A 17338-nucleotide genomic window follows, 5' to 3' on the forward strand; every position below is an offset into this window, starting at 1 on the left:
ACAGCAAAAAGAAAACTTGATCTGGAAGAGAATGAGAACCAGGCAGTTGTTTGGAATACTATTGCTGGCCTTTTTGGGATTTTTACGGACAGCTACTTTGAAAAGCAGCTTGACTGAGTTGCTAATATGTAGAATAAGCACCACTATTTTGCTACAAGTCCTCTACCAACTTGTGGACACTTGTCTCAGAACTAACTGCAGTTTAGAAGGTGTTTTGTTTTGTTTTGTTTTCTGTTTTGAAAGTATTTCGTTTCTTGCCGTAGATCTATACTTGAAAGAGACGCTCTTGTGGCCTTATCTGGTCAAGACACAAGATCTTAGAATCAGAGAGAACTTTAGTTCTGGAATGAGCTTTAGAGGCTAGTGTTCCAACTTTCTACCCAATGTAAGAGTTGCCAAAATTTACTTTTGTTTGCTTTTCAGTCTCCTAAGACTGTATGTGTTCATAAAATCAGCATGATTGATTTGTTATTATTCATCCACAGACATCAGCTAATATAATGGTTTATATATAAATACAAAACTATACATTTCACTTTAAATAAACATTTATGTGAGTAAAATAGAGAAGGAAACTTAATGTGTGCCTATATGTGCTATAAGATAACATGAATATATACAATGTATATTTATAGACTAATGAGCTGAGTTAACATGCATTTATGATACAAGCTTCAGTTGCATTTGGTCAAAATTTGACTATCCTACAGGCTTTTAGTATAAATTTGCATAAAAATCTTTTACAAAAAAGGATATATATATATATATCTTTTTTAACTTCAGGCTGATTGACCTATGCTATCATAACATTAATACTATATTATTATCTATATACAAAAGAAAATCCCAAAGGACCTTTGCTCAAAATACAGACACACATGCATACACATGCACATTTCATGCTGTCAGCTTTTTTCAAACTCTCAGACTCATCATTTCTCTCACTGGAGTTTGGGAAGCACCAGGCTTGAGTCAGTCTTACATATTGGCCCCAGGAACCCTTTCTGAAAAGGTCCCATCATTCACTCTTTGCATATTGGGAGCCCTCACAGAAGATATTCCAGAAAAAAAAAATGACCCTAAAAAAATAAGCCCATGAATTTGTGAGTTTCAAAACCCACCAGAAAATGTGCTTCTTCGAAAGCATGGTTAGGGTCATAAGTCAAATTCAGGAAGTAGAGGCATAATGTGACTTCCTTCCACTGCTGGCTGCTCCTCTGTGCATTCCAAAGGGCAAGACCAGAGTTTGGAAACAGAAATAGAGAAACTTGCAGGGAAGGTTGGCTTGTTGCTTGGGTCTGCTCTTAAAGACAGATGACTATTGGAGTTCGTTGGAATTTAACCCCTGGACTCTCTCCCTGGGACATATAATTGGCTCTCACTTCCTGAAAGCATGATTATGTGCCGCAGGCAGATCCCTGCCAATTATTTTTATTGTGATTGCTTTGTGCATCTCTGTTGGCAATAGTGTTCACAGGATTTCAGCTCAAGGAGAACGGCCGCAGCCCCAAGGATCCAAGATTAGAATATGACTGCGGCTATAGGTCAAAAGATTAAAGGTCTGTGAATATGGTTCTCTTTTTCACCCAGAGATACCAAGATAGTGTCTGGCACTTTTGCCTTGGTATCCGTAAGTGAGAACTGTATTGTCAGTGTTTAGATTGTCACAATCAGAATTCACATTCGTTTAGTTTAGAAAAATATGTAAGTATTGAATAGTGGCACAATTATAATTTGATTCTTTCTCCTCTCTCTTCTCCCATCAGGGCCTGTGTCTCAGAAAAAGGAAAGGCTTGCAACTCTTTGAAAAGCTTTCTCTTTTCCTTTTTGGGTAAAAAGTTATACAAGACACTACAAAATTCAAACATTAAGGAAATGTCCAAAGTGAAAATCTTCAGAATGGAGGACTCTAATTTTTTTCAAAAAGTAAAAGTCCTCATGGGCTTCTACTCCCTACCCTGAGTAACCACTTTAAATAGTTTAGTGCATTTTCCTCCTAGTCACTTTCTAGATGTACTGATATGTTTTATGTATATATAGAAATGAAACCACTATTATTTAAAAGTGCTTTTTTCACTGAGCAAAGTCACTTGGACATTTTCCATGTATCTGTTTAGAAAAATCCACCTCATTCTTTCCCAATAGTTATATGATGTTCCATTGTAAGGCTATACCATAGTTTATTTAACTATCTCTCCTTCATGTGCCCCCCTCCACCTACTACTTGGCCTTTTTTTCCTTTTTCTCCTTCCTTTTTTATTTTTTTCTTTTTACAAATTGAGAAAGAGATGAAAAATCTCTGCTGGTATTAGCAACAGGAACCATCCAGCTGCGTCTGGTTAAATCTTGTGGACTCACAGATGCATGACAACCTGAGTTTCCAGCCAAGGATTAATGTTTCATGCAGATTACATAGTATTTATATTTTAAACCTGTGACATGTTGAGGGGATAAAATTTTATATCTGTAGGAACAAAATCAGAAATTCATCTGATCATTGTCCTCTTCCTAGGCTTGTTGGACACTTCAAAAAATGGATTTTGGGCCCCCTTTCTAAAGAAAATTTTAGTTGGCCAGGTGCCTTGTGAGTAAAGAAGACCATAGACAAATCAATACAGGTGATTTACTTCTTAGCTTAAAAATTGATCTCACATATGATATTCAATGTTTCCATTTAGAACCTTAGACTTGTGTCTTGTACCTAAGATCTGCATTCCTACCAAAAACTATTTCATTAATAATATCACATAACTGACAATCAAATGTAGATCAGCAGGCTGGACTCAGTGACTCACACCTGTAATCCCAGCACTTTGGGAGGTCGAGGCAGGCAGATCATAAGATCAGGAGATTGAGACCATCCTGGCTAACACAGTGAAACCCGTCTCTACTAAAAATACAAAAAATTAGCCAGACGTGGCAGCGCGCGCCTGTAGTCCCAGCTACTCAGGAGGCTGAGGCAGGAGAATGGCGTGAACCTGGGAGGCGGAGCTTCCAGTGAGCCAAGATCGCGCCACTGCACTCCAGCCTGGGCGACAGAGCGAAACTCCGCCTCAAAAAAATATAGATAGATAGATAGATAGATAGATAGATAGATAGATAGATAGATAGATAAGCAAAGTAGGTGTCAAGTCCACCAGGGGATCAGGGACAGAGCCCAGACAAGAACATGAAAGCCAGCATCCTTGTATGTGTGTCACACACTTCTGCCTTGGCACCTTGAAAGGTTTCAGTCAGGCAACTGGGGAGGCAGCTATTTTCTGCAGTCACAGAGCACATCAGCTTAAGGCTGGCAAAAAGCTTTGATTATTATGCATGACATATAATACTTTCATTAACTCCATACTGATTAGTGCTGTGCTGGAACTACTTTCTGTAATACTCTAATTGAGATCCTTCCTTGCATGGAACTTATATTATCTGTAGATAAATTCCTCTGTATGACATTTGAATGAGTATCTTAACAAAGACTAAAGGATAATTAGAACCATCACTCATACAAGACATATTTTTTAAGACAAAAAGGTGTGGTGCCAACATAAAAGTTTCATTTAAAAGAATCCATTTTTCTAACTGCAGGTAAGTATCCAAAAGCAACAACCCAGTTTCCCAGTTGAATGTGGCTTGTTTTCCCATTCCTGTCCTTTATTCCATGTTGCTGTCTCTCCACTTTCTGGTTTTGTAGTGTAGGCTTTGTGTGGCTCTCAAATTCAAATTTAAACCACTTAAAATGGAGCTCAGAAGCGGGTCCTGAGAATTCATGGCTGAGTAGTGATGGCAGTCAGTGTTTTACCCCTTCATTCTTGTATCTATTTTTAATCCAGAGAATTGTTTCACAGTTTTAGAAAGCATTTGCAGCGTCATTTCTTGAGGCCTTCGTTGTGTCTATCTCTCATTCAAGCCACAGGTTATCACCCATCAGCCTTTGACCCTGCCCCCTGCCATGGGACATGCCACAAGGCAGGAGGAGCATCCAGCACCCTTTCCAGGACTCCCTCTCAGGGCACACATGATCCTCCCACCTCAGCCTCCCAAGAAGCTGGGACTACAGGCATGCACCAGGCTAACTTTTGTATTTCTTGTAGAGACGGGGTTTTGCCATGTTGCGCAGAATGGTATCGAACTCTTGACCTCGGGTGATCCGCCCACTTCAGCCTCCCAAAGTGCTGGGATTACAGGCATAAGCTACAGCACCTGGCCTTTTCTTTTTTTTTTTTTGAGACAGCATCTCACTCTGTCACCTAGTAGCTAGGACCACGGGTATGTACCAATACATCTGGCTTCTTTCTTTCTTTCTTTCTTTTTTCTTTTTTTTTTTTAAGAGATGAAGTCTTGCTATGTTACCCAGGCTGGTCTCAGAATCCTGGCCTCAAGCAGTCCTGCTGCCTTGGCCTCCCAAAGAGCTGGGATTACAGGTGTGAGCCAACACATCTGGCCTTGTGTGTTAACATATCTGCCTTTTTCAATGGATTATAACCTCCTTGAGAGCAGGGAATCAGTCTCCATATCACAGCATTATGACAGGCACATATAGGCACTAAAGTAGGAATCAATGAACAAAAAGTAAATGAAGATATCACTAGGCATTAGGGAAACACAAATTAAAATTGTGATGAGATACCACTAGATACCTATAAGAAGGGCTAAAATTTAAGAAAAGAAACCTAACAAGTGAAGGGAAAGATGTGAAGCAGCTAGAACTCGCATACACTACTGGTGGGAATTCCAAATGGCACAACCAGTGTGCGAAATAGTTTGTTAGTCTGCTATAAAGCTAAACATGAGCTTATTATGTGACTCAACCATTCCACTCCTACATATTTGCCCAAGGAAAGTTTGGTGGCACACAGAAATGTATGAAATGTATATAGCAACTTTATTCATAATCACCCAAAACTGCAACCAATCTAAGCGTCCTTCAACTGGTGAGTGAATAGACTAAATGTGGTATATTCACACAATGGAATACTACAACACAATGAAAAAGAACAAACCACAGGTATGTGCAACAGTTTGCATAAATCTCAATTGTATTATGCAAAGTATAAGAACCAGACCAAGGCTGGGCATAGTGGCGCATGCTTGTAACCTCAGCATTTTGAGAGGCTGAGGCAGGAGGATGGCTTGAGCCTGGGAGTTCAAGACCAGTCTGGACAACATGGTGGAACTCTGTCTTTACAAAAAGTTAGCCGGGCATGGTGGCACTTGCCCATGGTCCCAGCTATTTGGGAGGCTGAGGCAGGAGAATTACCTGAGCTTTGGAAGCCGAGGCTGCAGTGCTGAGATCATGCCACTGCACTCCAGCCTGGGTGACAAAGGAGACCCTGTCTCAAAAAAAAAAAAAAAAAAAGAAAAAAAGATTCAAAAAGCTATGTACGATATGATTCCATTTATGTGATATTCTGGAAAGACAAAACTATAGGGACAGACAGACAAGAGATCAGTGATTGCCAGGGGTTAGGGCTGGAGAAAGAGGTGACTCTCAAGGGGCAGCAGGAGGGAATGTTTTGAGGTGATGAAACTGTTCTGTGCCCTGATAATGATGGTGGTTACATGACTCTGCATTTGTCAAGCTCATAGCACTATATAACTAAAAGCAAATAAAGTTTTACTCTGTGAAGATACAAACTTAATTTGAAAAAGTGAATCAAGGTTGTTTTGCTGTTTAGTGTAGATTCAGAAAGAAAAATAATCAAAAGAAAATCTGGGTCTGTGATCTTGTAGCCTACACTGATTTTGCCCATGCTCATGTACACATAGTTTGTGTGTGTGTGTGTGTGTGTGTGTGTGTGTGTGTTCAACAAACATTAAAAGAACACTTCCTATGGACTAGCACTTGCTTAGGAGGTCTTGATGAGTAGGAAAAGCAGGGTTCCACTCTCTTGGTGGGAGAGGGACAGGTAATAAATATGTAAACAATATGTGAATATGACAACTTTAGATAGTGATAAGTGCTGTCAGGACAATAAATCAGGCCTACGTGATAAAGAGTGGGATTTGGTGTGTGGGCCTCTCTGAAGAGACAACCTTAAGCTGAATCCCGGAAGGGACGAAGCAGGCAGCCATGCTTGCAAATACTCAAGTAGAGCTGTCCAGACCGGGAAAACATCACATTCCAAGACTCCTAGGGGACAACATTGAAAACCCTCTCACTTCAAAACTCAGAAAGGCTGGCTAAAATACAACAAACATCCTTTCTATACTTTCTCATGCATGGCTGGGCTTCCAGGAAAAAAGGCTTAACCCCTAGGATGGGATTAAGCTCTATGTTCAGAGAATTGGAAGCAGGTCAATGGGACTGGCTCAAGCCAGTTAGAGGACCAGCAGAAGATGAGCTCAGATACATGAATTGGAAGCAGTTTACATAGGCCTTAGGTGCCATAGTAAGACATTTGGGTTTCATTCCAAATGTACTGGGAGCTGTGGGAGGCTTTCAAATGACAAAGTGAAGTGACCTTATTGACATTTTAAAAGGATAACTCTGGCTGCTATAGGAAGAATGGACTCTGGAGGACCAGGAGTGACAGGGATTCCAAACAGGAGCCTGTTGCTGAAGGTCAGGGGAAGGTCCACGTCGCCCAGAACCTGTGCAGTGCCATGGAGATAGGGAGAAGTGAGTGGCTTTGAGGTATATTTTAGAACTGGAACTTGCTGATGGATTGAACATTGGGGGTTGTGAGGGAAAAAGAAGATGAGAATGAGGTCTCGGTTTTTGACATGTGTATCTGGGGTCTGACAGTGCTGAAATGGGGAAGGGTAAGAGAGCAACAAGAGTTTTCCTTGGGAGTGTGGCAGGAAACCAAAATTCCATTTTAGACATGGTAACTTTGAGACACCCACTAGGCATCTCTGTGAAGATGTAAGTAGGCAGGTCAAGGTATATTTCTGGAGCTCTGGGAAGAGAAAAGAATGTATTTCAGAGACAGTGGCATGCAGGTGGCACTTACAGTCATGGCGATAGATTAGTCCCCCTAGAAAGGGCCTATGGGCAGAGGAGATGACTAATGACCAAGATTTGGAGTGTGCCAACCTTTAAGGGCCAGTCAGAGGAGCCAGCTAAGGAAACTGAAGGAAAGCTGGTGAGGTGGGAACGAAACTAACACATAGTGATGAGAAAGCCAAGGGAAAAAAGTTTTACAAAAGACATTGGAATGGACAGCTATACAGAATGATTTAGAGAGTTTGATTGGAGTGAAAACAGAGAAGCAACCATTAAATATGACAAAGACTGGTGACTTTGGTAAGCTCAGTTTCTGTGGAATTTGGGGACAGACTGTTTGGGGTGAGAATACTGGGGGAGAAAGTGGAGACTGGCTATAGACCATCCTTTTGAAGTTTTACGGTAAAGGGGAACTGAGGAACAGCAGTGCAGCTGGAGAAGCCTGTGGGAGAGGGGGAAGGGCTCTTTCTCAGGTGTCAGATAGAGATGTGCTGATAGAATGACCCATCAAATCGAGTGAGAGAACATGACGATGAGGGTTGGAGAGAGGCAGATACTTACAGGAGTTCTGTCCTTGAGGGAAAGAGAAGGATGAGCTCCACCGCCCATGTGAGCAGGGTGGCCTTAGCTAGGCACATGGATGGCTCATCTGTTGTAACCAAAGGGAAGAGGGAGAGATGGAACAGGGGCAGGTGGGTGAATAGAGTCAGGAATGAGAAGATGAGATGTACGTAGTTCTCTCTGTGTTTATTTCCTCTAAGAAATAGGAAGTGAGGTCAAGTGCCAGGAGTGGAGCTGGCTGCTGGAGATTTGACGAGAAATGGAAAAAGGTATAAAATTGTTTTGGAGACTGGGGGAAATAAGCATATTACAAACAAATGGAGAGAGAAATGAGTGGACAACACACCCTTTAGAGAGAGAGAGACACCACCAGCATGTATGTGTTTATATGTGTGTGTCACACACGCATATGCACACACGCTAAGCAATGAGGGAGAGAAGGACCTCAACAGCAACAAGCAGGCTAAATTTCAGCTGTTCGGTGGAAGAGTCTACACTGGAATGAACGATTCTAAGCTGAGCAGAGCTGGACTGCTCTGCCAGCTCTCATCAGTTAGCTCTCTTCTGGGTTTCCATTGTGGTCCAGTTCCTTGGGAGGCTGAAAACGGCCCAACTGGAATCGTGTTGCAATCAGTCTCTCCACCAGCTCATATGATGTTCCAGAGCAATAAGAGTGAAGAACAAAATTCCCAAGACCAGCTGTCAAGACGGAGCCTGGCGTCCTTAGAGAGGCTTCTGGAGAAGTCCAAGCAAAAGCAGGGAGCCTGCCCGGCGCTGCCCCGGCAGCCTCGTGGCCGGCTCCGAGGTGGCCTGGCTGCTTTCCCCATGGGGGGCCTGGTAGGCAGGCGGCAGGGGCTGCCACGTGCAGGACCTGCCCGGGTGTGGGGATGTAGGGTCCGCTGGCCCAGAGCAGGCTCATCCTGCCAGGCCTGGATCCAAGCACAATCTCAGCTTTTGGAGCCAGCAGTTGCAGCCAGGCCGAATTCAGCTGTTCTGACCCAAGTTCAGCCGACAGGTGAGGGTCGGCTGTGTTCCCGGTGTTGAGAGCGCCGCGGGGTGCGCGGCAGGGTCTGAGCCCGCCGGGATAACAGGATCCCGGCGATGCGGCCCAACAGGAAGCAAAGCACAGGGAGGCAGAAACGAGAAACTGTATCTCAGCCCAAGTTCTGAGTCAGTCGGCCCCAGGCCAGGTTAAGTAACTTAGGACTTGCAAAACCTAAAAAAACTGAAGCAGTAGAGAATTACCTTATACAGATGGCAAGATATGGACAACTAAGCGAGAAGGTTGATACCTTCTCAGAACTAGGTTTAATAGAAATCCTTAAAAAAAGTAAACCAGCAAACAGAAAAGACAACAACAGTGAAATTCAACAGAAGAAAAGTAATGGACTCTGATGAAGATGACGATTATTGAGCTAAAAGTGTTCATAGACTAGAACTTAATGGAACAATTCTAGGACAGAAGTTAAGATCTGATTAAAAATTTGTTTATTGTTTATATGGCTTTTAAAAAAATAAGCTTGTTATGCAAAGTAAAAAAAAAAAAAAAAAAAGGGGGGGCAGGGAGCCTGACGTTTTATAGAGAATGCTACAGTTCTCCAACTTAACTTCTATCAGCCAAGTTAGCAGGAAAGCTTTAACTGTAAGAAGTGTATTGGTTTCTGTTGCTGCTGTAACAAATCACTGTGAGCATATTGGCTTTAAACAACACAGATTTATTATCCGACAGTTCTAGAGATCGAAAGTTTAAATGGGTTGGCAGGGCTTCTAGAGTCTCCTTCTGGAGGCTCTAGGAGAGATTGTGTCCTTGTCTTTTCCAGCTTCTACCAGCCACCTGCATTCCCTAGTTTGTGACCCACTCCTCTATCTTCAAAGCCAGCAGCACAGCATCTTCAAATCTCTCTCCAAACTGCTTCCCTCAACCCATCTCCCTTTCTCAGTGTGACTCTCCTGCCTCCCTCTTTTCCTTCTAGGGACATTTGTATTTACATTGAGCCCAACCGTATATATAAAATAATCTCTTTATCTCAAGATCCTTAACACTTGCAAAGCCCCTTGGCATTAAGGTAACATATTCACAGGTTAGGATGAGGACATCTTCAGGGGTGAGGGAATATTATTCTACCGTAAGAAGCTTCCTGCTGTATCCATTGTAGCAACTTTCTCTTTGGTTAAATCACTTCATCCTGTTTGCCTTTGAAAACTTTACCTTCTGAACTAATTGATGTTCTGTGTGAGAAACACGTGAGGGGAGAAGAAAAGGCACACACACAATACCTTTAAGGGTAAACAAGCTTTATCCCACATAAATGGCAATGCAGATATAATAAGCAAATTGATATAATAAGCAAACGATATAATAAGCAGATTGATATAATAAGCAGATTGCAATGGGAAAGGGAGAAGGGAATAGATTTACATTCACAAGACTATGGAGGATTCACCCCCAGACTGGGAAGCAACAGCCTGGGCTCCAGAGTCGGCCACTGATCCATGTACAGACAAGGAGAGGTCTCATGAAGCTTCGGCGCACTCTGGGACCCTAACTCTTTTTGTAACAAGTTGTTTGGCATGAGGCCCAGTCACGAGAGCCCTTTGCGACTGGGCTCAAGGAACACAAAAAAGTCAACCTGTTTTTGTGATTGTCTATTGTTTTTCAATAACTAATGTATAGGAATTGATTGAAATAGAGATTTCTCCGAAACAGTGCTGGATGAATGCCTCAAGGGGCTCACACAACCTGTTCTGGGACTTGGTGACCATTGTTTGTGTCCATATTCAATTGAGTTCAAATTTAATATTTAACTTTTCCTCCACAATTGATTAGAGCAGTGGCACCAGAGGCTAGCACAGTGGCTCACACCTGTAATCCCAGCACTTTGAGAGGCCGAGGTGGGCGGATCACTTGAGGTCAGGAGTTTGAGACCAGTCTGGCCAACATAGTGAAACCCCGTCTCTACTAAAAATTCAAAAAAAAAAATAGCCAGGCGTGGTGGCATGCACCTGTAATCCCAGAGTTACTCAGAAGGCTGAGGCATGAGAATCACATGAACTCAGGAGGCAAAGATTACAGTGAGCCGAGATCATGCCACTGCACTCTAGCCTGAGTAACAGAGTGAGACTCTATCTCAAAAAAACAAAACAAAGCAAAACAAAAACAAGGCTGGGAGCAGTGGCTCAGGCCTGTAATCCCAACACTTTGGGAGGCTGAGGTGGGTGGATCACAAGATCAGGAGATCGAGACCATCCTGGCCAACATGGTGAAACCCCCTGTCTACTAAAAATACAAAAATTAGCTGGGCATGGTGGCGTGCACCTGTAGTCCCAGCTAATTGGGAGGCTGAGGCAGGAGAATTGCTTGAACCCAGGAGCTGAGATTGTACCACTGCACTCCAGCCTGGCAATAGAGTGAGACTCCGTCTCAAAACAAAAACAAAAACAAAAGAACAGTGGTACCAGAGACCTTCCCTTCTCTTGCCTTCGCTGTTTCCCCCTATACTTTATGAAATGTGCTGTGGCCTGAAATTTAAAACATTGCATTTGCTTAACTCAGCCATCTAAAGCTTTTATTTTTTCTTTCAGTCCCTTAAAGTAATAGGATTTAAAGCTTTTAAAAAGAAGTTCTTTATATGAAGCTCTGAGATCAAATGTGAAGTGAACAAGTTGTTTTCTCTGATCCATCATAGGGTTTTTTCTGCATTTTGGATATGTGAGAGTTTTGAACTTCTGCTACATAAAACATCATAGCAATCATACACCCTACAGTTTATGATATAATTAATATGGTAATATATTATCTTCATATATTAAATTCCCAGAAAGATTCTAATAGTCTAAGATTAATATAGCATGTCATTGATGTTTACATCATTTGTCACAAATTCAGCACTTAAGAATGAGTAAGCGTGCACACACATGAGGCTGTGTGTGGCTGTAAGATTCTGTTTCAAATCCTGGCAGGAAAGACTAATGTGTAACTTCAGCTCTGTAGCCTTGAGGAAGTTACATCACCTTCAGAATCTCACTTGGCTCCCAGGTAAAGTAATTTTATGAGTAATTATACAGGTCTCCTGGAGATAGGATGTATACTATCTGATTGTTGTTCACAAAAAGGCATATAAATTCCAAGCATTGCTAGAGATTAAAATTTCACCTCACATAATTCATCTATGCCTTTATAAATCTGCTCTCTGTTTTCAATTAGATGGGATATGCCTCATTATTTCTCATTTAGAACCAGCCATTTGAATGAATTTTATATTCGTTTGAATGAATATAAAATGGTTTGCTTTCAGCCATTTTATATTCATTCAAATATTAGCTTTCTTTTAGTTCTTGAAAGGATTTCTGTTTGTCTCCCATTATGCTTATTTTTATAATATATAAAATTTTTTCTTTTCATAATATGTAGAAGTTAAAGTGTTCTATTTAGAAATGTAAAATTCTGTGGATCTATCGCATGAGGTGGATGAGGAGACATGCAGCAACCGCCAATTCCTAATAATTGTGCTGGTCAGGGTGCCAGCAGGAAGCTAGTGACACCCTCAAAAGGGGCTGTGGAAAGGAGTTTAATGAAGGGGCTCTTTATAAAGATGTGAAAACTGTTCAGAGAAAGCAATAAGGAATAACAAAGCACCCTGGATCCACCTATGCCTCAAAGAGCAACAGGAGGGACAGGTAGGCAGACCCTGACAAGAGCTGTGGCTGCTGTGGAAGAAGGCCTACGAAATGAGAGCACCCACTTCCAGACCTCTAGCCAGGCAGGGGGAAGGCAGAAGGGAAGCAAGGGAAATAAATATCCCAACCCTCCTTCACTTTGTTCTCTTGCCTTCCTTCCTTTCTTCAAACTTAGCTATACAAGCCAGCGGGCAACGGAGCCAGTTGATGCAGTCCATAGAGAGCCATTCCCTAGCACACAGCAGAGTGGGAAAGAGTGGAGAGTGATCTGGAAGAGCAAACAAAAGATAACTAGTACAGTGGTCTATTGGAAAGAGCATCCCAAATTTACATTGGCCTTTGGGGTTTGGTACATACATACCTGCACCCCCATACTTAGGCCTTGACCCCTTTAGTTCCAAGCACCTTTCTTCTCAGCTCTGCCATTATGGGTCTTAAAGTTGAGCTGGCCACCATGGATGATGCCCAGATCAGCTCACTGCTCTGTGGATAGTAAGACTTGACTAATAAGTTGATGGCTTGGGCACCCTGGGTGATGTTCCCAGGAGGCTGTCTAGGAGGAGCTCTCCCTCACTCTCCCTGTCCTCCTTTTCCAGGTTGGAGCTTCAGCATGGGATCGGCCTACCAGTTTCACAGTTGGCGTGTGTTTGTCATCGTCTGTGCACTCCCCTGTGTCTCCTCCGTGGTGGCCCTCACGTTCATGCCTGAAAGCCCACGATTCTTGTTGGAGGTAACAGTTATTATTGCAGATACTCAGGCAGCCCACCTCTATTGGAAAAAGTTCCATGTTAATTTTAGGAAAGCACATTTGCCTATTTGAGAGGTACATTTTCCCTTCCTATTATGGAATGATGGAGGGTTTGGTTTCATGGAGACCTGCTTTCAACAACCAACATGTTAAAAAGCTGCCTCGTGACTAGAAAACACTCATGTTTCTCCTTAAGCAAATAACTTGACTCAATGGAGAAAACATGATTTATTGTTTTATAGTGAAATTTTACCATCTGGAGATACTATTTCTAGTTATAACCACATTATTTGAACTGCTCAGGTATTCAGTGATATCCAAATAGTCTGTGCGTTCCAATGGGATGTACTGAGATACATTTGCACAATTACACCTCATTTGATCTGACAATGCAAGATGGCTATTGGAAAATCAGGGACAGTAAGTGTGTCACTCCTAGCGCTTCACTGTCCTCTCTCATTTCTTAGGTTGGAAAACATGATGAAGCTTGGATGATTCTGAAGTTAATTCATGACACCAACATGAGAGCCCGGGGTCAGCCTGAGAAGGTCTTCACGGTGAGTCTTCTCCTCAGAGAATCCTCAACACGAGGGATTGGAACATGTTTAATGTCAAGGGAAAAATTGTAAATATTTTAGGCTTTGCAAGTCGTATAGTCTTTGACACAGCTACTCAACTCTGCCATTGTAGTGCAAAAGCAGCCATAGGCAATGTTAAAACAGATGGGATGACTGTGTGTCAATAAAACTTTATTTACAGAGACAGGCGGAGGGCTGTGTTTGGCCCATAGGTTGCCAACCTCGCTTATGCCTATCTAGGACTCAAGGGCTCTGTGGTTGATTAAATGATAACACCAACCCAAGAAATGGGGTTAAGGTGGAAAGACTGCATTTTCATCACAGACTTATTCTCTGACTCAAAGACTCAGTACCCGAGGACAAGAGATTCTTGGTGTAGGGACTGCCAGCTGATTCTCCTTGACCTGCTACCAGAAGAGAGCCAGCCTCTGCAGGACCATTTCCTCCACTCGGCCAGGTCACACCTTTTCAAATGACACTCAGCCCCCACAAAGGTGTACACTCACAGCAGCCCCGTAACATTTTCTCTAAGACGTCCGAGAGACATCTCAGAGAGGTATGCCTCTATTAAGACCACCTTGAGGCCTGTAACAGACCTTGGACTACATAGTAAATTGTAAAATTATTTATTGAAAACAAAAAAAACCATAGTATTGAATAAGTGAGAAAACAATTACACTAAGGATCAAAGCAATGTAACTGAACATAAAACTAATCTCTGGGTTTCCTGATGTATTAGTCCATTTTCACGCTGCTGATAAAGACATACCCAAGACTGGGCAATTTATAAAGGAAAAAGATTTAATTGACTCACAGTTCAGCATGGCTGGGAGGCCTCAGGAAACTTCTGCTCATTGCAGAAGGGGAAGCAAACACGTCCTTCTTCACATGGCAGCAACAAGGAGAAATGCTGAGCAAAAGGAAGAAACCCCCTTGTAAAACCGTCAGATCTCATTGGAACTCACTGACTATCATGAGAACAGCAGCATGGGGGTAACTGTCTCCATGATTCAATTACCTCCCACTGGGTCCCTCCCACAACACGTGGGGATTATGGGAACTACAATTCAAGATGAGATCTGGGTGGGGACACAGCCAAACCATATCACCTGACAACCAAAGCAAAGGATAAATTTAATAAATTATATCATTATTGATATAAAGCAAATGGCAGTGTATTCGCTTTTCAGGAAAGGCCAATTTTATTTTGTTCTAATTTGTGAAAAGTTTATTCATAGGCCTTATTATAAGAGATATTGAACAATATAATGTACATTATTTTCAATAACACTTCTACATAAAGGCAGACATTTCACACATGGCCATTTCTTAGGTTAATAATTAATCAGAATTTGGTAAAGGAAGGTAGCTATATAGGAAGCCAGAGAAAGGTAATCCAAGAATGTGGCTTCAACTTGATATAGCTTGACATGAACATAAGGTATAAAAGAATCATAGATAGAGTTCCAAAAATATATATTTCATTTTATTATACATGCATGCACATGGGCACACACATACATAACACACACCCCAGTTTCACATTCTAGCAGCTTCCCATTGCTCTCAGGATAAAGACAGAAACCCTCCCTCTGGACACTAAGGCCCTCCCAGTCTCCTTCCTGCCTGCTGTCTGGTTCCCCTCTCTCTGCAGTTATGTTCATCCCTCAACTCCTCGCACTCGACATTTGACTTACTATACAGCACTGCCACGGTGCTGCTGTTTGCTTTGCATGGAACATTCCTCCATCTCTAGTTACAAAGCTGATCTCCATGGGGAAAGCCAGTATAAATTAATTTAAATTGGTTGCATGAAATGTTTTGGAAGGAACAATGGTTTAAAATCTTTCGATATATGCAGTCACATAATTAGACTAAAAATGGCCGGGTGTAGTGGCTCACACCTGTAATCCCAGCACTTTGGGAGGCCGAGGTGGGCAGATCACAAGGTCAGGAGATCGAGACCATCCTGGCCAACATGGTGAAAACCCATCTCTGCTAAAAATACAAAAATTAGCTGGGTGTGGTGGCACGTGCCTATAATCCCAGCTACTCAAGAGGCTGAGGCAGGAGAATGGCTTGAACCCAGGAAGCGGAGATTGCAGTGAGCCAAGATGGTGCCACTGCACTCTAGCCTGGCGATAGAGCGAGACTCCATCTCAAAAAAACAAACAAACAAACAAAAAATAGACTAAAAATGTTTTGCCTACAATAGGTTGGAGGGACCTACCGTAAGATGTAAATGGGAACGTACATAAGATCTTCAGTGGCCTATACATAACATCAATTACAGTTCTTAAAACACACGAAATCACTTCTGATTAAATAGTCCCCTGCTATCTCATTTATTCATTTCATTTTATTTAGGAAATGAATTTTTCATAATGTAAAGATAGACTACAATTTGGCCTCTATCCAAATTATCACAGATTCTTAATTAGCAAAATTTTCTCTGCAGTGTAATGCAGAAATGAAGACAAGTAATGGATATCCTCAATTAAGGCCTGGAAGCTGTTGAGGACTCTTCTTTTGAGTAGATGTATAAGAGAGGGAAAAATTTTTAATTTAAAGGATCATAAGGCTGGAAGAATCTTGAGACATTATCTGGGTATACAACGTCACTTAACTCTTCTCAGCCAGATGAAGAGAAACCCTTTATTGACCAGACCTTCTGAGAAGGTGTCTCTGTAGGGCCTCATTGCCCTACTTACCCGCCTTTTCTTCCAAAAGGGTTGAGTTACCAAGTCCACTAATGGCAATCTGTGTTAATGTTGTTATACGAAGGTGAGAAGAGAATAAGATGGATATACTCCAAAAGTGACTGATAATTTCAAAGTCATTTATATGTGACTTTCAAAAACTTGTTATGTGATTCTCCCATGACAAATTTATCTTTTTATTTTTTAAATCTACAGTACAGCAAAATTGCATGCATTTTCCTAAGGTCTCCTTTTTTTTTTTTTTTTTTTTTTTTTTTGTTTTCTTTTTTTTTTTTTTTTTGAGACAGGGTCTCATTCTGTTGCCTAGGCTAGACCCTGGCTCAGGTGATCCTCCTGCCTCAGCCTTCCTAGTAACTGGGAATACAGGCATGTGCCACCATACCTGGCTGATTTTTGAATTATTTGTAGATAATTCACAACGGGTCTCCTTATGTTATCCAGGTTGGTCTCAAATTCCTAGGCTCAAGTGATCCTTCTGCCTCAGCCTCCCAAAGAGCTGGAATTACAGATGTGAGTCACCACGCCTGGCCCTCTTAAGGTTTCCTCTGGAGCTCTTCTTCGTGTGCCCTTACCTTAAATATTGTTTTCCAAGACTTCATTTTCAGCTAACTTCCATTTTAACCCTATTCACTCTCCTTAGCTGATCTCAGCTGTTTCCTGCATGTCTCCTAATGCACAAATCTCCTGAGCTCCAGACATGCAGGTTGAAGGGCTTTGTGGGCATCCTTCTAGATTACATAGGCCCTTCAAAAATGACATCTTTGGGCAGCGAGGGGTGGGGAAAAATGGCATCTTTAAATCTGAATTTATCACCTAACGAGTCCCCAAGCCTTATCATTGTCCTAAATTTCATCAGCAGCTACCACCAGCACCACCTAAACCTAAAAACTATATTATTTCTTTTAGCTTCGGTACGTCTAAGAAACCATCATGTTCTATTATTCCACCTCCTAAATATCAGTCCACTGCCGTTGATTTGGTGCAGTCCTCCTTATTCACTGCCCTCTGACCTTCTGCTGTCCCTCAGGAATCCCAAGCTCTTTGCAGTTTCCTGGCACACTATTTTCCCTCCTAACTCTGGACATTTGTTTGCACATATTTCTCCCGCTTGGAA

General features: G+C 42.0%; 1 protein-coding gene across 1 annotated transcript in view; it reads left to right on the forward strand.

Annotated features, from left to right (window-relative positions):
• The window catches only part of SV2C (synaptic vesicle glycoprotein 2C), a 243868-nt gene that overhangs the window by 186630 nt on the left and 39900 nt on the right, over window positions 1-17338 (forward strand). Inside the window, exons 5-6 of the mRNA XM_005557197.5 lie at window positions 12775-12908; window positions 13394-13483. Coding sequence (XP_005557254.2) covers window positions 12775-12908; window positions 13394-13483 — 224 coding nt within the window. The remainder of the gene's footprint in view (window positions 1-12774; window positions 12909-13393; window positions 13484-17338) is intronic.

Source organism: Macaca fascicularis, chromosome 6 (genome assembly GCF_037993035.2).
Source record: "Macaca fascicularis isolate 582-1 chromosome 6, T2T-MFA8v1.1".
NCBI classification, from domain to species: Eukaryota; Metazoa; Chordata; class Mammalia; order Primates; family Cercopithecidae; genus Macaca; species Macaca fascicularis.